The sequence below is a fragment of the Phoenix dactylifera genome, chromosome 5, assembly GCF_051530095.1.
Source record: "Phoenix dactylifera cultivar Ajwa chromosome 5, Ajwa_hap1_PhDact_Kaust_v1.1, whole genome shotgun sequence".
Taxonomy (NCBI): Eukaryota; Viridiplantae; Streptophyta; class Magnoliopsida; order Arecales; family Arecaceae; genus Phoenix; species Phoenix dactylifera.
This window is the reverse complement of record NC_143194.1, coordinates 38825460-38842250: the sequence shown is the minus strand read 5'-3', so window position 1 is coordinate 38842250 and position 16791 is coordinate 38825460. Positions and strand designations below refer to the sequence as shown.

General features: G+C 42.8%; 1 protein-coding gene across 1 annotated transcript; it reads right to left on the bottom strand.

Moving 5' to 3' along the window:
* Positions 1 to 7650: 7650 nt before the first annotated feature.
* LOC103720853 (acyl transferase 7-like) lies at positions 7651 to 10487 on the bottom strand. The gene is made up of 2 exons (XM_008810796.6): positions 9849 to 10487; positions 7651 to 8611 (listed from the first exon to the last, which is right to left on the bottom strand). Exons 1-2 carry the CDS (start codon positions 10263 to 10265, stop codon positions 7772 to 7774), a joined length of 1257 nt encoding a protein of 418 aa, XP_008809018.1. The 5' UTR covers positions 10266 to 10487; the 3' UTR covers positions 7651 to 7771.
* Between the last annotated feature and the right edge of the window lie 6304 nt (positions 10488 to 16791).

The following is a 16791-nucleotide window of genomic DNA, read 5'->3' as shown; positions in this document are numbered from 1 at the left end:
GAATAGAGGAGTCCGGCTCGACCGACTCTTCTCGGAAAGCCCGGGAAGAGCTCGGCACGACCGGGCCCGAGGTCCCGGAGCTGCTCGCTTCGGGGCCTCGAGCAAGCCCGGGTTCTGGCTGCTGCGGGGCCATGGACGACTCCCCCCGCTGGGCAAGGGGGGCAGGGCAAGGAGGGGCCGACGGGCCCGCATCACTAACGACCCGCTCCCGCCTCGGGTCGGCTGCAGGGGCCCCCGCCTCGGGGCCACTCGTGCCGGCTGAACTGGAGGCGCCGTCCGACCTCGCCCTCTTCCGGGGCTGGGGCCTAGCTCCCCCGGCCTCGGCCTCTCGCCTCCTCAGGCGAGAGAAAAGTGATGTGTTGCTGGTCGGCAGGCGGGGAATATCTGAAATCAAAATTTCGTTAAGTGTCAGACCAGTGACAGTAAAAGCAAAGAACGAAGAAAAAATAAAATAATGTAACCACCCTTACCCTCGGGGCGCGCCGAGCTCAGACCTACGCTCGCCAGGGCGTCCTCCCGCAGGAGCTCGGTCAGGTCGTTGCCCCTCCCGAGGGCTCGCACGGAGTCCAGGGTCCTCAGCTCCCTCCTCGAGGGCTCGGAGAGCTTATTGAGGGTCTTCAACCGAGGGTTCCCCCACCTCGGGTTGAACCCCCAAGGCGCCTCGGACGCCAGGAAGAAAAACTTCCCCTTCCACTCATGAATCGAGGAAGGGGCACCCTGGAAGAGTGACATACCGCCCCGAAAGGCGAAGTATAGCCACCCTGCGTCCGCCGGGATCTTCTTGAACAGAAAACACCGGCGAAAGAGGCCTACCGAGATCGGGATCCCGTGCCCGAGGCACAGGGACAAGAACCCGATTATGGTCCTCCACGAGTTCGGAGCCAACTGCGCCGGGACGAGCTGGTACTCGGCCAGCAGCTGGCTCACGAACTCGTGGGCGGGAAAACGCAGGCCAGCCCAAAGTGTCTCGCGGTAGACCGCGATCCGACCTGGGGGCGGCTGCGTCACCCTGTCCTCCGGCCCCGCAGTTTCAAGACCAAACCCGGGCTGGAAGAAGAACCGGGAGCGGATCAGCTCCAACTCCTCCCCCGACAGGCTCGATCCCACTTCCTCAGGACCCAAACCCATTCCCACAGAAGAACGAAATAAAAGTTAAAAAAAGCGGAAAATGGAAGCTGGGGAGGAGAAGAAAAGAGGAAACCCTAGTGAAAACAGGGTGAAAACCTACTGGACATCGCCGGAAATCGCTCCGGGCACCGAGAGCAAGGTTCGGTTGAGAAAGGAAGCAAGGGAGAAAGGCAACGAAAATAAGAAGCAGCCAAACAAGACCTTTAGGGCAACCTCGAGGGGTTTATATAGACCCCCCTGACGGCCCAGATCGATGGGGTCGGTTCCCATCCCCCGATCGGGTTGCGCCACGTGTCGACCTCGGAAGCCGAAGCACCGTATTCACTCCGGATTAATAAATCGGGTACGAAATCGAAGCGTTGTCCCATCGGATCTCGGGGCCTCATCATGGGTCTGCAAAATCAAATCGTCTTGACGAACGAGCGGACGCTGCCCCGCTCCCCTCATTTAATAAGATCTGGGACACGTGGAGCCTCGATGTGGCCTCCACCTCTCCGGAATTGTGATCCAGTAACACGAAATCGGAAGCGTCCGACCTTGGGTCACGCCGCGTGTCCGTTTTAAACCCCGTAACGGCACACTCATTAATGAGCGAGAAGCCTCGATTACGGGATTGAGGCACCGCCTCGACGAGCTCGAGGACCCCCATCATTAATCCGCCGTAAGGCGATCCTGGCGATTCAAGAGACGCCACCTCCGCTTCAAGAAGCGTAATGATACGAGCTTCATCATAAGCTCACTGAATAAAGCAGCCTCGAGACGCCAAAGGGCGCAGGTTTCACCATGAAAGCTCCGAGAAGCGCAAGGGGGCGGACGAGACTCGCCCCCCAACCTCAGTGACAGACTTTACTTCCCACGTCCGAGCCCACAAGTCGCTCGAACTCGAAAGTCGGGGGGTAGTGTTGGGGGGAATAAGATTTTTTCCCAAATGACATAAATGCCCCTAAGAAGCCGTACAACTTCCGACCCCGGACGGCCGAAGTCGGCGTCCGACTTCGGAACGCCCGACCTCGAGACCTCCGACCTAAGAAAAACCCCGATGTTCGAGGTCTACTCTTGTCAGCCACCTACTACGGCCGTGCGCCTCAGAGGTCTGGCCGAGGACCATACCCTGACGCCCCTCTGGCATTTATTGCGCATGGTCGCTGTAACCCTCCGGCTTACTCCACAATAAATGCGGATCTCCGGCTTACTCCATAATAAATGCGGATCTCCGGCTTACTCCACAATAAATGCGGATCTCCGGCTTACTCCACAATAAATGCGGATCTCCAGCTTACTCCACCATAAATGCGCATGGCTCCTGTCATCTACGGACTCTCAGCTCTCCACGGCAAATCAACCCAGCAGAGTCTAGTCAACTATGATAAGTCTCCGATCTCGGCCATACCTCCGACACCAATGCAATAATTCGTCTGACAGCGTGCTAGTTCGGGTTATACGACGCCCTCACCGCCGACATCAGAGCAATGATTCGCCTGACCATGCGCCGACCTGAACAACATGCCGAGCCGTACTACGGCCTCGCCCTGTTACATCGCAGGTAAACCGACCCCCGCCTATAAAAGGGAGCCTTGGCCTCTCAGGAGGGGGGAAGATGGATACACTCTACAGACATTATTTATCTCCCTTTCTACACTATTTGCCCCCTCCCTGACTTGAGCGTCGAAGGGCCGGCGCCGGAAAACCCGGCCACCGGTTCGTGTGCAGGCACCCGGACGGAGGACGCCGCCAACTGACGGATCGCCGCTTCGCCATGAGGACCTGCCGCCCCTTCTCTCCGACCGCCCTAGATGGAGGACGCCGCTCGCCGACGGACCGCCGCCCCGCCGTGAGAACTCACTCCCCGCTCCCTCTCCTCGACCGAAGATTGCCCCCGGGTCCAATTTCCAGCAACAGTTATAATGCTGGCCAACCTTCCTATGGAAAGGGGCATGGATTGGCTCTATGATGACCTCATTGTCATCTCTTCAAACCTGAGCAAGGGCTATCTGCTACCTCTAGTACCAGGCAATGGAGAAAAGCAGGCAATAAAGCCTATTACTATGGCTTCATTTGAAGAGCTTTTGAAGGACTAAAAAATACTTTCTAACTCTCCAAAAATACTTTTAGATGAATAGGGGTATTTATAAAAATTTTGAAAAACTATTTTAGCTTTTTCAGAAAGCTAAAAACAGTTTTTTGGAAGAATCTCCATTTTGGAGCTTTTCGAAAAAGTACTTTTTTTTTACCAACATACCTGTGATAACATATAACAATTACATAAAATGTTCTTTTATAATCCTGAAAATCTACTAGAAAATTTGTTATAGAAATAAATGGTCATCAAGAGGGTGAAAAATTAATTTACAATAATAATTATAATATTTTATACCCTTATTATTATATTATCTATAAATATAATGTAATATTACATTGTATTATAATACATTAATATATTAAGTTAAATAATTTAATATTATGTTATATTATGAAAAAAATAATTTATGATAATAATTATAATATTTTATACCTTTATTATTGTATTATACTATAAATATAATATTATATTACGTTATATCATAATACATTGATATGCTATATTAAATAATTTAATAATATTAAATTATTATGCAATAGTATACAATATTATATTACTATATTATAATAATAATATATGACATTACAGTAATATTATACTATATCATATATTTATGTATTAATATATATTATATTTTATTATGATTTCTTGTATAATACTATGCAATGTCCTTTATGGTCATTTTGTCATACCAAAAGTACTTTCTCAGTTTATTTACTAAACATATTTTAAAATGCTATGTTCTTTTAGAAATATAGTTACTAAATAGCAAACAATTTTTTATAAAAACTTTATTTTCAAAAGCTCTATTTCCAAAAGCTCTACTTCCAAAAGTTCTATTGTCAACAGCTTTCCAAACAAGGCTATTTCTAGTACCAATCGATAGAGTCTAATTAATGGAATGGGCCTTGGGCCATACTGGCTTGATCATGTTGTTCACTTTGATGCAAAATGAAAAATTTTACTGGATCTCGACTGCCGCAAAACCTAACAAAAGAGAGGGGTGCTTTTGGAAACGTTGTGAACATAGATGGTGCATGGCTGTCGTCGGCCCTTGCCATAAGGTATTGGGTTAAGTCCTTCAACAAGCGTAACCCTCATATTTAGTTGCCACCATTGAGTTTCATTCGGAGCTCCACGCTATACTGTAAATCAAACAGCACTAGTAAGTTCTTGCAAACATCAGCTTCTCATCTAAGAGAATAAACATGTAGCTTCTCACACGACTCTTTGTTAAGACATTTTTAGCTTGATATATACTATTGACCGTGATAATTGGATTATAAAATTATCAAACTCATAACCATAGGCCAAAAAATGTCTTCTAGAATTAGATTAGTTTGCCTTAGTAAGTATGGAAACAGCGACGCAATCAGAAATAAAACAAAACATATCAATCATTAGGTGGGTTCCTAATATTTCAGGGGCCAAGAAGATCGAAGAAACAAGACCAGGATTACTTCATGCTGAGAAAAGAGCAGGGTTTGGCCGGCGATGATTTTGTTAACAAACAAAACGTTAGGCAAAACTGAGCAGGTTGGCCGTCAGTTTCCACAGCCACCAAGGGTTCCAAACTAAAATCTTGCGAGTTTTAATGTTCAAGTCAAGACCGAACAGCTTATCTCCAAAAAAAAAGTCAGACTAAACAGCTAAGAAGTAGACAGAAAAATGACTTCCCACCATCCGTTGATCCGTTCGTTAGACCAAGCAAAAGGAGGAATACAAACAAAACCAGGACTTATAGGAGCGATCTGGCAAACAATTCATGCCAACAAAATGACACGCATGTATTGAATTAAACGCTCGATTTGTTTATTCAAACTAAGAACCTTCCTCCTACCTTATTTTGTTGTTTGCTTCCAGAGAAAATTCCAAGCTAGGTTCATCTTCCAGCCATCAATTTCCACTTAGGGTGTGTTTGGGTAATGAAATAATTCTCTTTTGGGTTTAGACGGTGATGTTTCGGTCCCTACCGACAAATTCAAGGCTTTTTGAACACTCTTTAGGACTCATTTGATTTGTGGGAAAAGAAGAAAAAAAGTGCATCAATAGAAAAATAAAAAAATACCTCATATTTGGTTGGAGTTTTTAAAGAAGAGATATGAAAAAATAGATTTTCCATGAGAATAAGATTCCTACATTCTGGACTCGTTTGGTTCGCAAGAAGAATTTTTCTCATCGAAATATTTTTTCTGAAAAAATAATTTTGGCATGTTTGTTTATAAAAAGTGACCATTCCAGGATGACATATGTTTGTTTTCCCATGTCCCTTATAGTTTTTATTTTTCATGAAATAAGAAAATCTTATTCTTATAGGAATGCTATTTTTCTGTCTCTCTCTTTTGAAAACTCCAACCAAACAAGAGGTCTTTCTTCATTTTTTTGTTGACCATGCTTTTCTCATTTTTGTGAGGACCAACCAAGTCTTAATGGAAAAGAAAAACCCATATGGGGTATGAAAAAGTCCAATTTTACCCACTAAAAATTGGGATAATTTTTTTTTAAAAATACCCTTAAGCTTTTAGATAAAATGGGGTATGGTCTTTTTCTATATTAAGGGTATAAAATATAAGCCACTCTGAAATGCTCTACTTTTTCATAGTTAACCAAACATACAAAAATCACTTTTTCAGACGTCATATGCTCAAACATCAACTTCTTAAGAAAAATATTTTAGTGAGAAGAAATTATTTCCACAGACCAAACAAGTTGTCGGTGTTTAGAAAACAAAGGATCGTGAGGGTGGAAGCGTTGGGCACTTGATGGAGAGTGGCCGTGGCATGCGCATTACGAATTAAACAAATACACGTATAAATTATTATCTCTTATTAATTTTTTGCTTGTATGTTTTATAATCTGCCCAGACTATAGAGCTCCGAGAGAAGTTTAGCTGTTTAAAAGGGAAATGTATCTATATTAGGACCCACAGACATTAGATCAAGCATCATTACCTTAAAGTATTAGAAATTTCTAAAAAGGTTATGATATCATGGATCCCAGATAGAGTTAGGTATATATTACATGGGTGTTAACTTTGTGAGGTGACTGCGATCTTAGCTAGATTGGTGTTATATTTGGATAAATGCATGCTTTGGGGCCCAATCCTGGTTATCAAAATTAAAGAAGCTCCACTGTCAGGAGATTGGTGCTCTTCACTACAATCCTGCCGTAAATTCCACTTCACCCCTTAATCACGCTGGTCCCAATGCTTTCTTTTGGTGCCATGATTGGTTCCCGTAACAAGACACGGCATGCATATTTTTGACATCTTCTGCGGAATTCCACGGTAATTAGATGTTCTGCAACGAAGCTAGACATCAATACATGGCCTTTTTGAAAGGAATTCACTTGGCCTTATCCCCTCCATTGACGCAATGACATTGATATCCGGACTTCCATACACTGGCATTTCTTATTCAGGCCCAACGCCCGCCAAGAGAGAGCGACATACAAGAGAATTCAGACTCGGCGGAACGACCTAGCCAAGGCCACCAAAATAATATACTTTGCGGTAATTAAAATCAAAATAAACATTTTTATTAAAATATTTTATTTCTCCGTTCCATCATATTCAGTATATCTCAAGGATTATATATACTCGTATATAGACTCTATATAAGAAAAATAATATAGCATGGTATAGCATCACACTAATAATGGAAAATATAGCATCACACTATAATGAAAAATTATATATACAAGTTGTTATTTGATCCCTAAAATCACTCTAATAAGATGATGCTAATTAAAAAAATAATATAAGTTGATACAGAATCATGCTAATAAAGAAAAATATTATAGGTGATGCAGGTTTTTATGTGATCCCAAAAATTATGCAGGTTGATAGGTGGCAGAGTTATTAGCTACATAAGCGCTCAAATTCCTTCATCGTTACTGCCCTGCCTTCTATGATCAAACTTTGGCACATTTAGGTTATGATCAAACTTTGGCACATTTAGGTTTTGATCTGAGGCCATCCTGGTTTGCAGGACCCAACACAAGTATTCATCTTTAAACTATACCCCAACCCAACTTGCTCTGGCCTCGGGTCCTCCCGCATCTCTTCCTCAGTAAGCAGACCATGAAAGCAGGGGGTATCCGCTTGAGACTAATAGAAAGCAGCATATCTATTTTGTCCCTCTTGGCCGAACCCGCCTAAAAAAGAAAAATAGTTCAAGGGAGGTTGTGTCGGAGACATCTTTATCTGAAGAGGAGGCTTCGTCGTTCGGCTCCTCATAATTTTTTTTAGGATCGGCCAGCTCATCCTCAGAATCTGAAAAGAAAACAGAGATAAAACAGATTTCTTTCAATGACATATCCAATAAGACTGAATAGGATGTCTCATTCGCATCAATTTCAGCAGAGGCTTCCATATACTAGCATTTCTCATTCAGGCCCAAGCTAAGAGAAAGCGACAAAAAAGCGGAAGGACCGGCAAAGGCTGCTAAAATAATATACTTTGCAGTAATCAAAATCAAATCGAGCATTTTAATCATACATTTAACAATAACAATGAAAAAGAAAAAAAAACTAACAATAATGATGATGAAAAAAAAAAGAGTTTTAGGCAAGGTTCATCATTCCATCATGGAATGCCATCAAGTGTTCCTCCGAAACACACTGCGTCATCAAACGGGCACCGTGCTTTGTGGCGGATGGCTTGATAAGGATGCAAGTAGCTATGCTATCAGAATTCGTCAATGGGACAACATGCACCGGCGATCCCCATCCATAGTCCACCTCGGAGAACCCCAGGTGGGTCCAGTCCGAAACCAGCAACGAATCATAGGCCGTCGTCAACTTATATGGGTCCTCCTTTAGCTCTCCCTTAGCCCACTTGGAAAATTCCACAGGAAGCCTCTTCTTAGCATCTTTAATCAACTTCACGATCTCAATTATTGGGGACTGCAAGATTTTCCCACTTGTAGTGGTGACGTTCATGATGTAGTAGCAATTCCCGTAGTAACCCCCTTGGGAGGGCAGCAATTGGTGCAGCAATGGGCGAGCATTCATGGCGAAATAAAGATGGACATTGGACTCGGGCTCGAACCTAATCGCCTGCGTCCGGCTCTGCCAAGCCTTTGCGATTAGGACTTCGAAAGCCGAGCATCTCTGACCTGTTTGCTCCATGAATTGGTTCTTTAGATGGTTGATGTACTCCAAGGAGACATCCATTACTAGATACTGGAGGCGGACGTCGGAGGGGGAAAGTTCAGGGGCCGACTTCAATTTTGGGGGATCAGGGATGGCGTCCCGGCTCCAAACCGGCTCCACGGTTGGCCCCGCGAGGCCTTTGGAGAAGTCTGCAACGGCTGCGACGAATTGTGCTGCTCCCGGGCCGTCCGCGATGGCATGACTGAATCTGAGGCCGACCACGAATCCACCGCAAATGAACTCCGTGACCTGGATTTATTGGAAATTTGAGTTGGAAGTTGTTTGCAATGGCTGAAATGTTAGTTTATTGTATGGATATTGCATCATGCTACTAGAAAAAGTTCTTAAAAACTAAGAACATCTTAGAAGCCCAGAGGCTGCAGACTGGCCTCGTACATGACATGACCAACCACCCTGAAGGCACTTTTTAAATTAAAAATATCGTACATGACATGATCAACCACTCACTCTTTTAAATTAAAAATAATAAACTGCATGGTGTGCTCCAAAATATACCATATTTTAATATTTTTTTATAGATATATCATCTATTTCAAAAATAATAATAATAATAATAACATCTTGGAGCACGACCCGTCTGAATTTAATTTAAGTCTTTCAAGAATGGAAAATTATTAGTTAGGCTAGGTTTACCGTAGACTACTGATAAATTTATTGCAGCCATCACACGTAAGAAAGAAGAGGAGGAGGAAAAAGTGGCATTCTAGATTACTAGGCCGTCCAAGGTGACGCTCGGATGCTCGCACGTAGATTTTTCATAAAGGGCAAAAACCTAATTAAGCACATAGATTGTCAAAAACGAGTAAAAGATATATATTATAATTCACGCATCATTTTCAGGATCTACTTTAAATCACATCACCCATCGTCAACGACGGGTGATTGAATTGGACCACTCCCTTTGGAGGACTCCAACTTGGACGTCCATCCGTCGAGACACGGAAATGATCAATTGATCTGGGTGGCGGTGGTACAGCTCTAGAATGGTCTGCCAGCTTGTGGCTTTGAAAAGAGTACTTTCCCATGTGCAACTCAATTATTTCTCTGGGTGGTTGGCAGAACACTGGCCTTTTTCTGCTTGTCGGCAGCACCGATCTGAGTAAAATACTTTGTTAGCTGGAGAACACTCTTCCATCCGTATATGCCTGGTGATCTACATCTCTAGCTAGAAATATATCTAATGGTTTGCACCAGTGACTTCAAGACATGGGAATTCTCGCTTGAAGCTGCAAAGTCTCGGTTTCCCACTTGATTGCAAGCGGAAAGCAGGAGGGGGGAAGGTCACAGAACTTGGTTTCAATTCAAGGAATTCCGTTCGTCCTGAATCGGGATAACCTATTTGCATCGGTTAATGAAACAAAACCAGGCAGAAAACTTTTTTTTTAAAAAAAAGACTCTGTTTAACTATTTGGTGAGAGAGAGAGAGAGAGAGAGAGGGAGAAGGGGGACAAAAAAAAGAAGGTACCTGAACGAGCAAAAGCAATTCCTCTTCTTGAGATGGGTCTAGCTTGGGCCGGGGATGAGGCAGGAGCTCATCCTTGGATATAATCAAAGGGTGTTCCAAATAATCCACGTCCTCGAGGCTGCAGTTGGCCGATGCCTCCATGAACCAGACTCCATCACCGGTGCATGAAACCTGGAGCTCCCCGCGGTCCGACACCACGAGCCGGCCGGCGAGAGGGTAGTAGGGGACCAATGCCTTGGCCAGCGCCCGCTTGATGACCGTCGCCGGTTCGTGCCCTTCCTTGAATACATGCAGTGACTCGATGAGGGCTCGCTGCGTCGGGTATCGGTCGAGCCACGAGAGGCGGAGGATGCCGGTGGGAGTGGGCTCGGAGGGGACGACCAGGTTCTGGGAGAGCCTGTTCACAGAGATGGTCATGGTGATCAAACGGGTGGTAAGCTATGCTAGTTGTTTCTGGGAAGCAAATCTGTGAGTTGCTTTGGAAAAGGGTTACGGGGAACAGGGACGGAGGAGGAGAATTTATAGGGCCGATTGCTTTAGGTGTTTCCCCTCTCTCTTCCTTTACTCCCTTGGCACCAGTGTGAAATCTTCGGAGAAGAGAATGGATACTAGCTTCATTTTATGTTATGTTGTTCCGTTAAGCATTCGGTCTTCTCTCCACCTACGTTTGTCAATATTTTGGTTAGTGTGAATGTGTGGCCCGCAAAGGCCCACCTACCTGTACAGTAGTTAGCTTTTTTTTTTTAATCGTTTTGCGACACGTTACTGCAAATAAGCCCTTGGGGAATCATTACGATGTAAATAAATAATATGTGCCCCATTGTAAATGTGAAATGTGTTGTTTCTCTTGGTAGGACGATTCCTGCTGCTTATAATTATAATATCTGGCAATAACCGTTTGTCAGTTTCTGTACTAATATATGTTATGTTGCCCATTGAGCTGCTAGAGATCGCGGGAAGGCACCGCTTGTGTATTCCGCAGTTGTCAATCACCGAGGGAACAAAAAAAATTATACGGGGCGGGTACTGGAGATGGTAATATTGGGCAAGCTTCCTATTTTGCAGGTACCTATATTACAGTAAAAGCCCAAAATTAGGGATCTTTTCTACCAATGGAGTAATATGCACCTATTCAAGAACTAGAATTATCTTCATTGGCAAGTGGCAGCGAGCTACCTTGGGCAGCTTCTGCTATCCATCGGAATCAGATGGCGAATCCGGCGAACTCTGTCTATTCCTCAGGAAACTCGGTCCAGACTGGGACGAGACCGGCCCTGAGGTAGACTCGGAGGTAGACTACTCGTCTGTCTTCCTTACGTGCAACCTACTCCCGAAAGCTCTTGGTTGCTGGATTTTGGCCGTCGCCAACCACGGGCCGAACATCAGCCTACTTTTAGTTCTCGGCCCTTCCTCCGTCAGGGTAACCACCTCCGTTCCTCCATCATCGAAGCTAGGGAAACTTTGTTCGCCCTTTTTTCCTCAATATCGGCACCGGCAGCGGCTTGCTACGATCTTCATCTTTATGGTCGATTCCGCCACATTGATAGCAGAAAGCCGGAATATTCTCATAGACCAAGCTTTGCGAGAACACTCTAGCTCGCCCTCGGATTAAGATCCTCGGTTTGAGCTGATCTAGAGCATTCATCTCAATCTTGACTCAAGCATAGCCAAGCTTTCGAAACTACTTAGTGAAGCTGTCAAGAGCTGGAGGCTGGCTCGTTATCGCTGCAATCTCTATGATCAATTTCTTCTTCTAGTATTCCAGCAGGAGACAGGGTAGCCGGATCCAAACCACCAACCTCTTTGCCTTGTCCACATTAGAGATGAAATCCGGTGCCTATAGTTCCATCGCCGGTGGTTGCCCGGCCACTACCCACAGTCCACCTGCCAGAGCCCCGTTCCGGTCGTCCTCACATCGAAATTGGAAGACGTTGTAGTCCTCCACCATCGGAAAAGTCTCCACCTCGTACTTCAACTTTTTCGGAGTCATGAGATCCCGAATGATTTATTCAACAGGGACTCTCTGTCTGAGACTTTGAGTGGCGATCGCCATTGTCTCCCATGCATGCCTTGCCGCCTCCACTCGCTCCTCTGGTAGCTCCAAAATCTCTATAAAGTACCATTGGAGGTTTTCGATCTCTTCCTCAAAGATCCGATGGTACGTCCATACGGTTATCGGAGAATGCTATGTACCACAGCGGATCACATCCGATTGTCCGCACCTTTCCCTTGGTTCGGCCGGTCCTCATTACCCGAGGACCCCTTCGCCGGCCTTATACTATGGCAAGCCATTCTGGTTACCCACCCCTTACTCGATCGAAAGTAGCCATTAAGGGCATGAATATTAAAGCTTCGCGTGGTAAATTTATCATTCAACCGGAATGAATGATGCCTTTTACCCACTGTTCTCACGTCTCTCACTTGCACCATGTCACATTTTGCTTTCTAAAAGCCTTGTGTACTTAATCTGTTACTTAATTATTCCTCTCTTTTTCAGAAAAATGGCATGCTTGGTGGTCAAAGAAATACGAAGCATATTGGACCACATCGAGAATCCGACGAACACTGGATGTATCGAGGAGGTTTAATCACGGCATCAAATGAAATGTGAAAGCTCACTTTTGCAGCTGCCTTGTTCTCTCGCAGCAACGGGTCGTCAGTCGCTGCCGTCTAATGGCTTCCACTGCCAAAGGGAAAGTTTGGCATCTGCCTACCGAGGCAATACCACTGTGTTTGGGTTCCATTCGTATCATGGCGTTATTTAATTGCTGCTTGTGTGGTGTCAAATCAGCACTGAGAATCATAGATGCAAAGAAATTTATGGATTGCGTGTGACTCTTCCACCGTGATTAGCTGGCTGAAAACAAAAAGAGACATTGACGCCTCCCATATCCACAAGGAAAGAGTTGGCTCTTCAACTTTCTCTCGCTAGTCAATATGTTTGGCTCGAGTCTGCTGGGTTTGCTTTCAGTATATCCTAAGTGGGGGTCACATTTCCTCCTCCCTAGAAAAGAAAAAACTATTTTTAATATTTTATATAAGAACATAAAATTTGATACAGAAAATATTTTTGATTACTTAATTTCTATTCTTTATTTTTTAAATAATTTTTATTATTTTTGAAAAAAATAATAGTGAAAATTTTTACTTCCAGTTTTTTTTTTAAAAAAATAAGAATTCTTCAATCCCTCATCCCCCCTTCTAACCTCCTAGTCTCGGTCCGCTCTTCTGCCTGCTTGAGGCCGTCACCGCCCTCCTCTCTCTCTCTCCAGTAACTTGTCTCTCACCATTTCTTCCATCCATTTGTTCGTCCATTTTTAGCGTCTATCTTCTGTCATCATCCGTCCGTTTTTTCATTCTCCATTTGCTCGAAGCATTCGTCTTCCATCGCCATTCGTCCATTCTTTTGTTCCCTTAGGAACGGTAATGTTCGCCCATTCTTAACATCTGTCGGTCCAGTTGAGCATGCTCTAGTCTTGTTGTCTCCCATTTCTCTCCTTCACTCTCCATCCTTTAGGTGCTTACTAGATTCTATGCATTTGACTTTTATTGTGGTCATTCGCTTTTGTTATTAAAAAAAAGAAGTGCCAAACGTTCGTTTTATAATGAGAGATCTGAGAGAGAGAAAATTCTCTTCAAAGTTGCTCACTGTACGTCTCCAGTTCTTTTCTTCGTGCTTTGGTATGTGGAATCTCACCGGTCCCATTAACAACCTATTTCAGCTTCATCGGTTCTACCGGAGAAGAACTCTGGATTACATTTTCTTTAGTATGTGGAATCCCACCTGTCCCATAAACGAAATGCATGTAGAGAAAACTAAACCTTAAAGCCTTCGAATACATTGTGGAGATCAAAGAGAATGGTTTGGTGTACTGCACGAAGTGCTTGTGTATGAGTCAACGTGAGGCATAAAGCAACTAGGCATTGGGTCCGGTGGTGCGCCTGTCACGACGACCATCTAGTTTTCTTTAACAGGAGTGCTTGGCGCACCAACTTCACCAACCATCGTCACCCCCTCTCACCATCCATTCCCTTTGATTTTCTTCTTCTTTTCCCATGTTCTTGATAGCATTCTCAAAAAAGAATTTGGTCCGTACATATATAGCATGCCGTTGTTGATAGCCGTCCATCTTTTGATTATCAAATACTGCATAGTACTCTCGGGAGCAAACCATGCACAAGAGGTTATTGTATGACACCTCATCACCTTTCTTGAGAGAGAGAAAAGGTGAAGTGCGCTTAGATATTCTGAGTTAGATATTTGTTATTGATAAAATAAGATCATAGCTTATTCTTTTTAATTGCTTGAGATCTTGCTTGAAAGGAGACGATTCATTTGACTTCTCCAAAATGTGGCTATAAAGATATAGTTAGTCGATTTGAGTCATGAACTACATGGGAGGCATATGGAGGTTTAATATGATAATGGCAGTGGTCTAGTGATATGATAACAATTAGAAGCTTCTATATCACGGGCTGTTGAATGTAAAAGCTTCAAGTCAATCAAGATCAAAGCTTTACAAGATTTTGAGAAGATCAAAGCTTTAAAGTGGTTAGTGGTTTCTTATACAACTTGTCTAATTATATGGAAAAAATATAGTAAGATGCCATTTGATGAGTCACAAGGTATTTCTTTTACATTTGACAAAATTTGGTATATATTTGCTTCTACAAGAGAGTGAGCAATACTTTTCTTGATGATCAATCATTATTAGTGGGATCTCGTTGCACCAATAAAATATGAGATGGTTGGTGTGGCACCACGTGTTCTACATCATCAGTGACGATAATTTAATTCATCAAGACAACTACATAGCTAAGCGAAGGTGACTCCCCAACCCCAACTCCCCCTTTTTTTTCAAACACGTAAGCGTTCTCAATGCGTGGAACCTTACATTAAATGGAGAAATTAATGGCCTGGTAGCGAATATTTTTCCAGTCGCTGCCACCAAATAAAAGGGCCAGTCAAGTTGCGTAGTGTGAAGTTGCCAACTTGTTTAGTGGCCAACCACCCAAGAAAAGGCCGGTGAAAATTACTTTTTATCTCCATTGAAATTGTAGAAAAAATTATTAGGTTAGATCAAATCCACCGCAAACTTAGCCCTCTCTCTCTCTCTATATATATATATATATATATATATTATATTTATTTTAGATCTCTAATGAATCTGATTCACTTAATAATTTCTTCTACCCGACTTGGTACGCATAAAAAAACTTTTGATATCAACTTAATAGCTGCCGGGCGCGTTATTCCCTCTTCTCTTTTCAAACCAATGTGGAGTTGAAAAGAGAAGACTTGGCAACTTAATAGTCAGTCGACTTAGCAACTTGTTTATAGGCCAGCCACCTAATCCTTTCTTCATTAAAATTGTAGAAAAAGTTATTAGATGGATCCGATCTACCGCAAACTTAGCTCCAGGATATATTGCCATTACATATAATAAAACAATTATATTCATCTTAGATCTTTAAATTATAATGAACCTAGTCCACTTAATAATTACTTCTACCCTAGTGGCATACCATGACTCAATGCGGATAAAAAGGTCTTTGAAATCAACTTACTAGCCGCCGGGCACGTTATTCCATCTTCTCTTTTCAAACCAATGTGGAGTTGAAAATATCAAAAGGTACGGGTCTAAGCGGAAGTCAAGCGTGGAATCTCACAACCAGAGCCATCGCACCTTGTTTTTGCTCGAGAAAGGGGCAGATACCAAAAGCGTTTAGAATGTTGAGCATTTCTCAGGCAAACTTGATGTCCAACAAGTAAATTAAGGAGAAGAGAAAAAAGAATTGATAGAAAATTACTGAAAAGATTAACTTTTGAGCTGCCTTTGATATCTCAAAGAGTATTTTGTTCTGCAAGTCCTTATGTTAAGTTCACTTTGGATATTTTGGTAAAGCCCTTGACTTGGAACCGCCTAATCTTTTCTTGAAGTATGGCCAATATCCTTCATCTTTTTCTCAAAAAAAGATTAATTTGTTAACAGTACAAATATCTATCTTATAACAAGTGTTTTTTTCTCGTTAAACTCTTATTTACATACAAAACTTCGCTTCTAAATAATTTCAATTTTTTAAAAACACATATTTGTACATGTGATCTCTCCCCATCAAGAGAAGGGCACAAGAGTCCATTTGACACCCCCAATCCTTTCTTTAGGGAGAGTGACGCGTCGAGCTAATTAAGTAGAACAATCACCTTTAATCAATATATCAGAAAGAGCCCTATTCTATGGAATATATGAATAGGTCTCTTTCTGTTTAATTTCTGTGTGGCACACGGGGATCTACCTGTCTCATTCTAATATACAATGAATAATAATATATCACTCTCATACACAGATAATATCAACTCTTACAAGCGATTGTAAGGGTGTGTCATCTTGATCCAGAGTTTCTATGGAAAAGGTATTAAAGCTTCACTTGAACCGACAAAAATTATAATGAGAAGGCCACCGACATACAAGGTCTTGTACCCATAGATAATTTATTATGCATCCCGTACCATTCGTTTTACGACTTCGGTTGGTCACCAACTTGACCTTTACGACTTGCGGCCTTTCCAACATTTTTCGATGCAGCACTCATAAGAAAAAATGGTTCTTATGCAGCATTATGTATAAATGAATGTCTAAAATTTGAACTCATCCAAGCCTTTCTAGATTATTGCTTAAGTATATAGTGAGCTTCTATAATCATGTAAAATTTAATTGTTGTAATTTTAATTATATAGAAGCTTATTTTGTAATATTTTAAAAAATATTGGGGGTGAGAGAGTGAGGGGGAGAGAGACCTTCCATAGTTTCTTGAATAAGTCCAAGAGTCAATGTAAAAAAAGTAATACAAGGTATGCAAAATAGGACATATATACTTTTTCTATCTGTACCTATAGCATCATCATCGTTATTGTTTAGTAAGAAATATGATTAAAATGCCA

What these genes read in the sequence shown, in the direction of transcription:
- LOC103720853 (XM_008810796.6), bottom strand. Translation starts at nt 10,265, where the DNA reads ATGACCATCTCTGTGAACAGGCTCTCCCAGAACCTGGTCGTCCCCTCC. An exon ending in AATTGCTTTTGCTCGTTCAG is followed by an intron (nt 8,612 to 9,848) that starts GTACCTTCTTTT and finishes CAATAAATCCAG; the next exon opens with GTCACGGAGTTCATTTGCGG.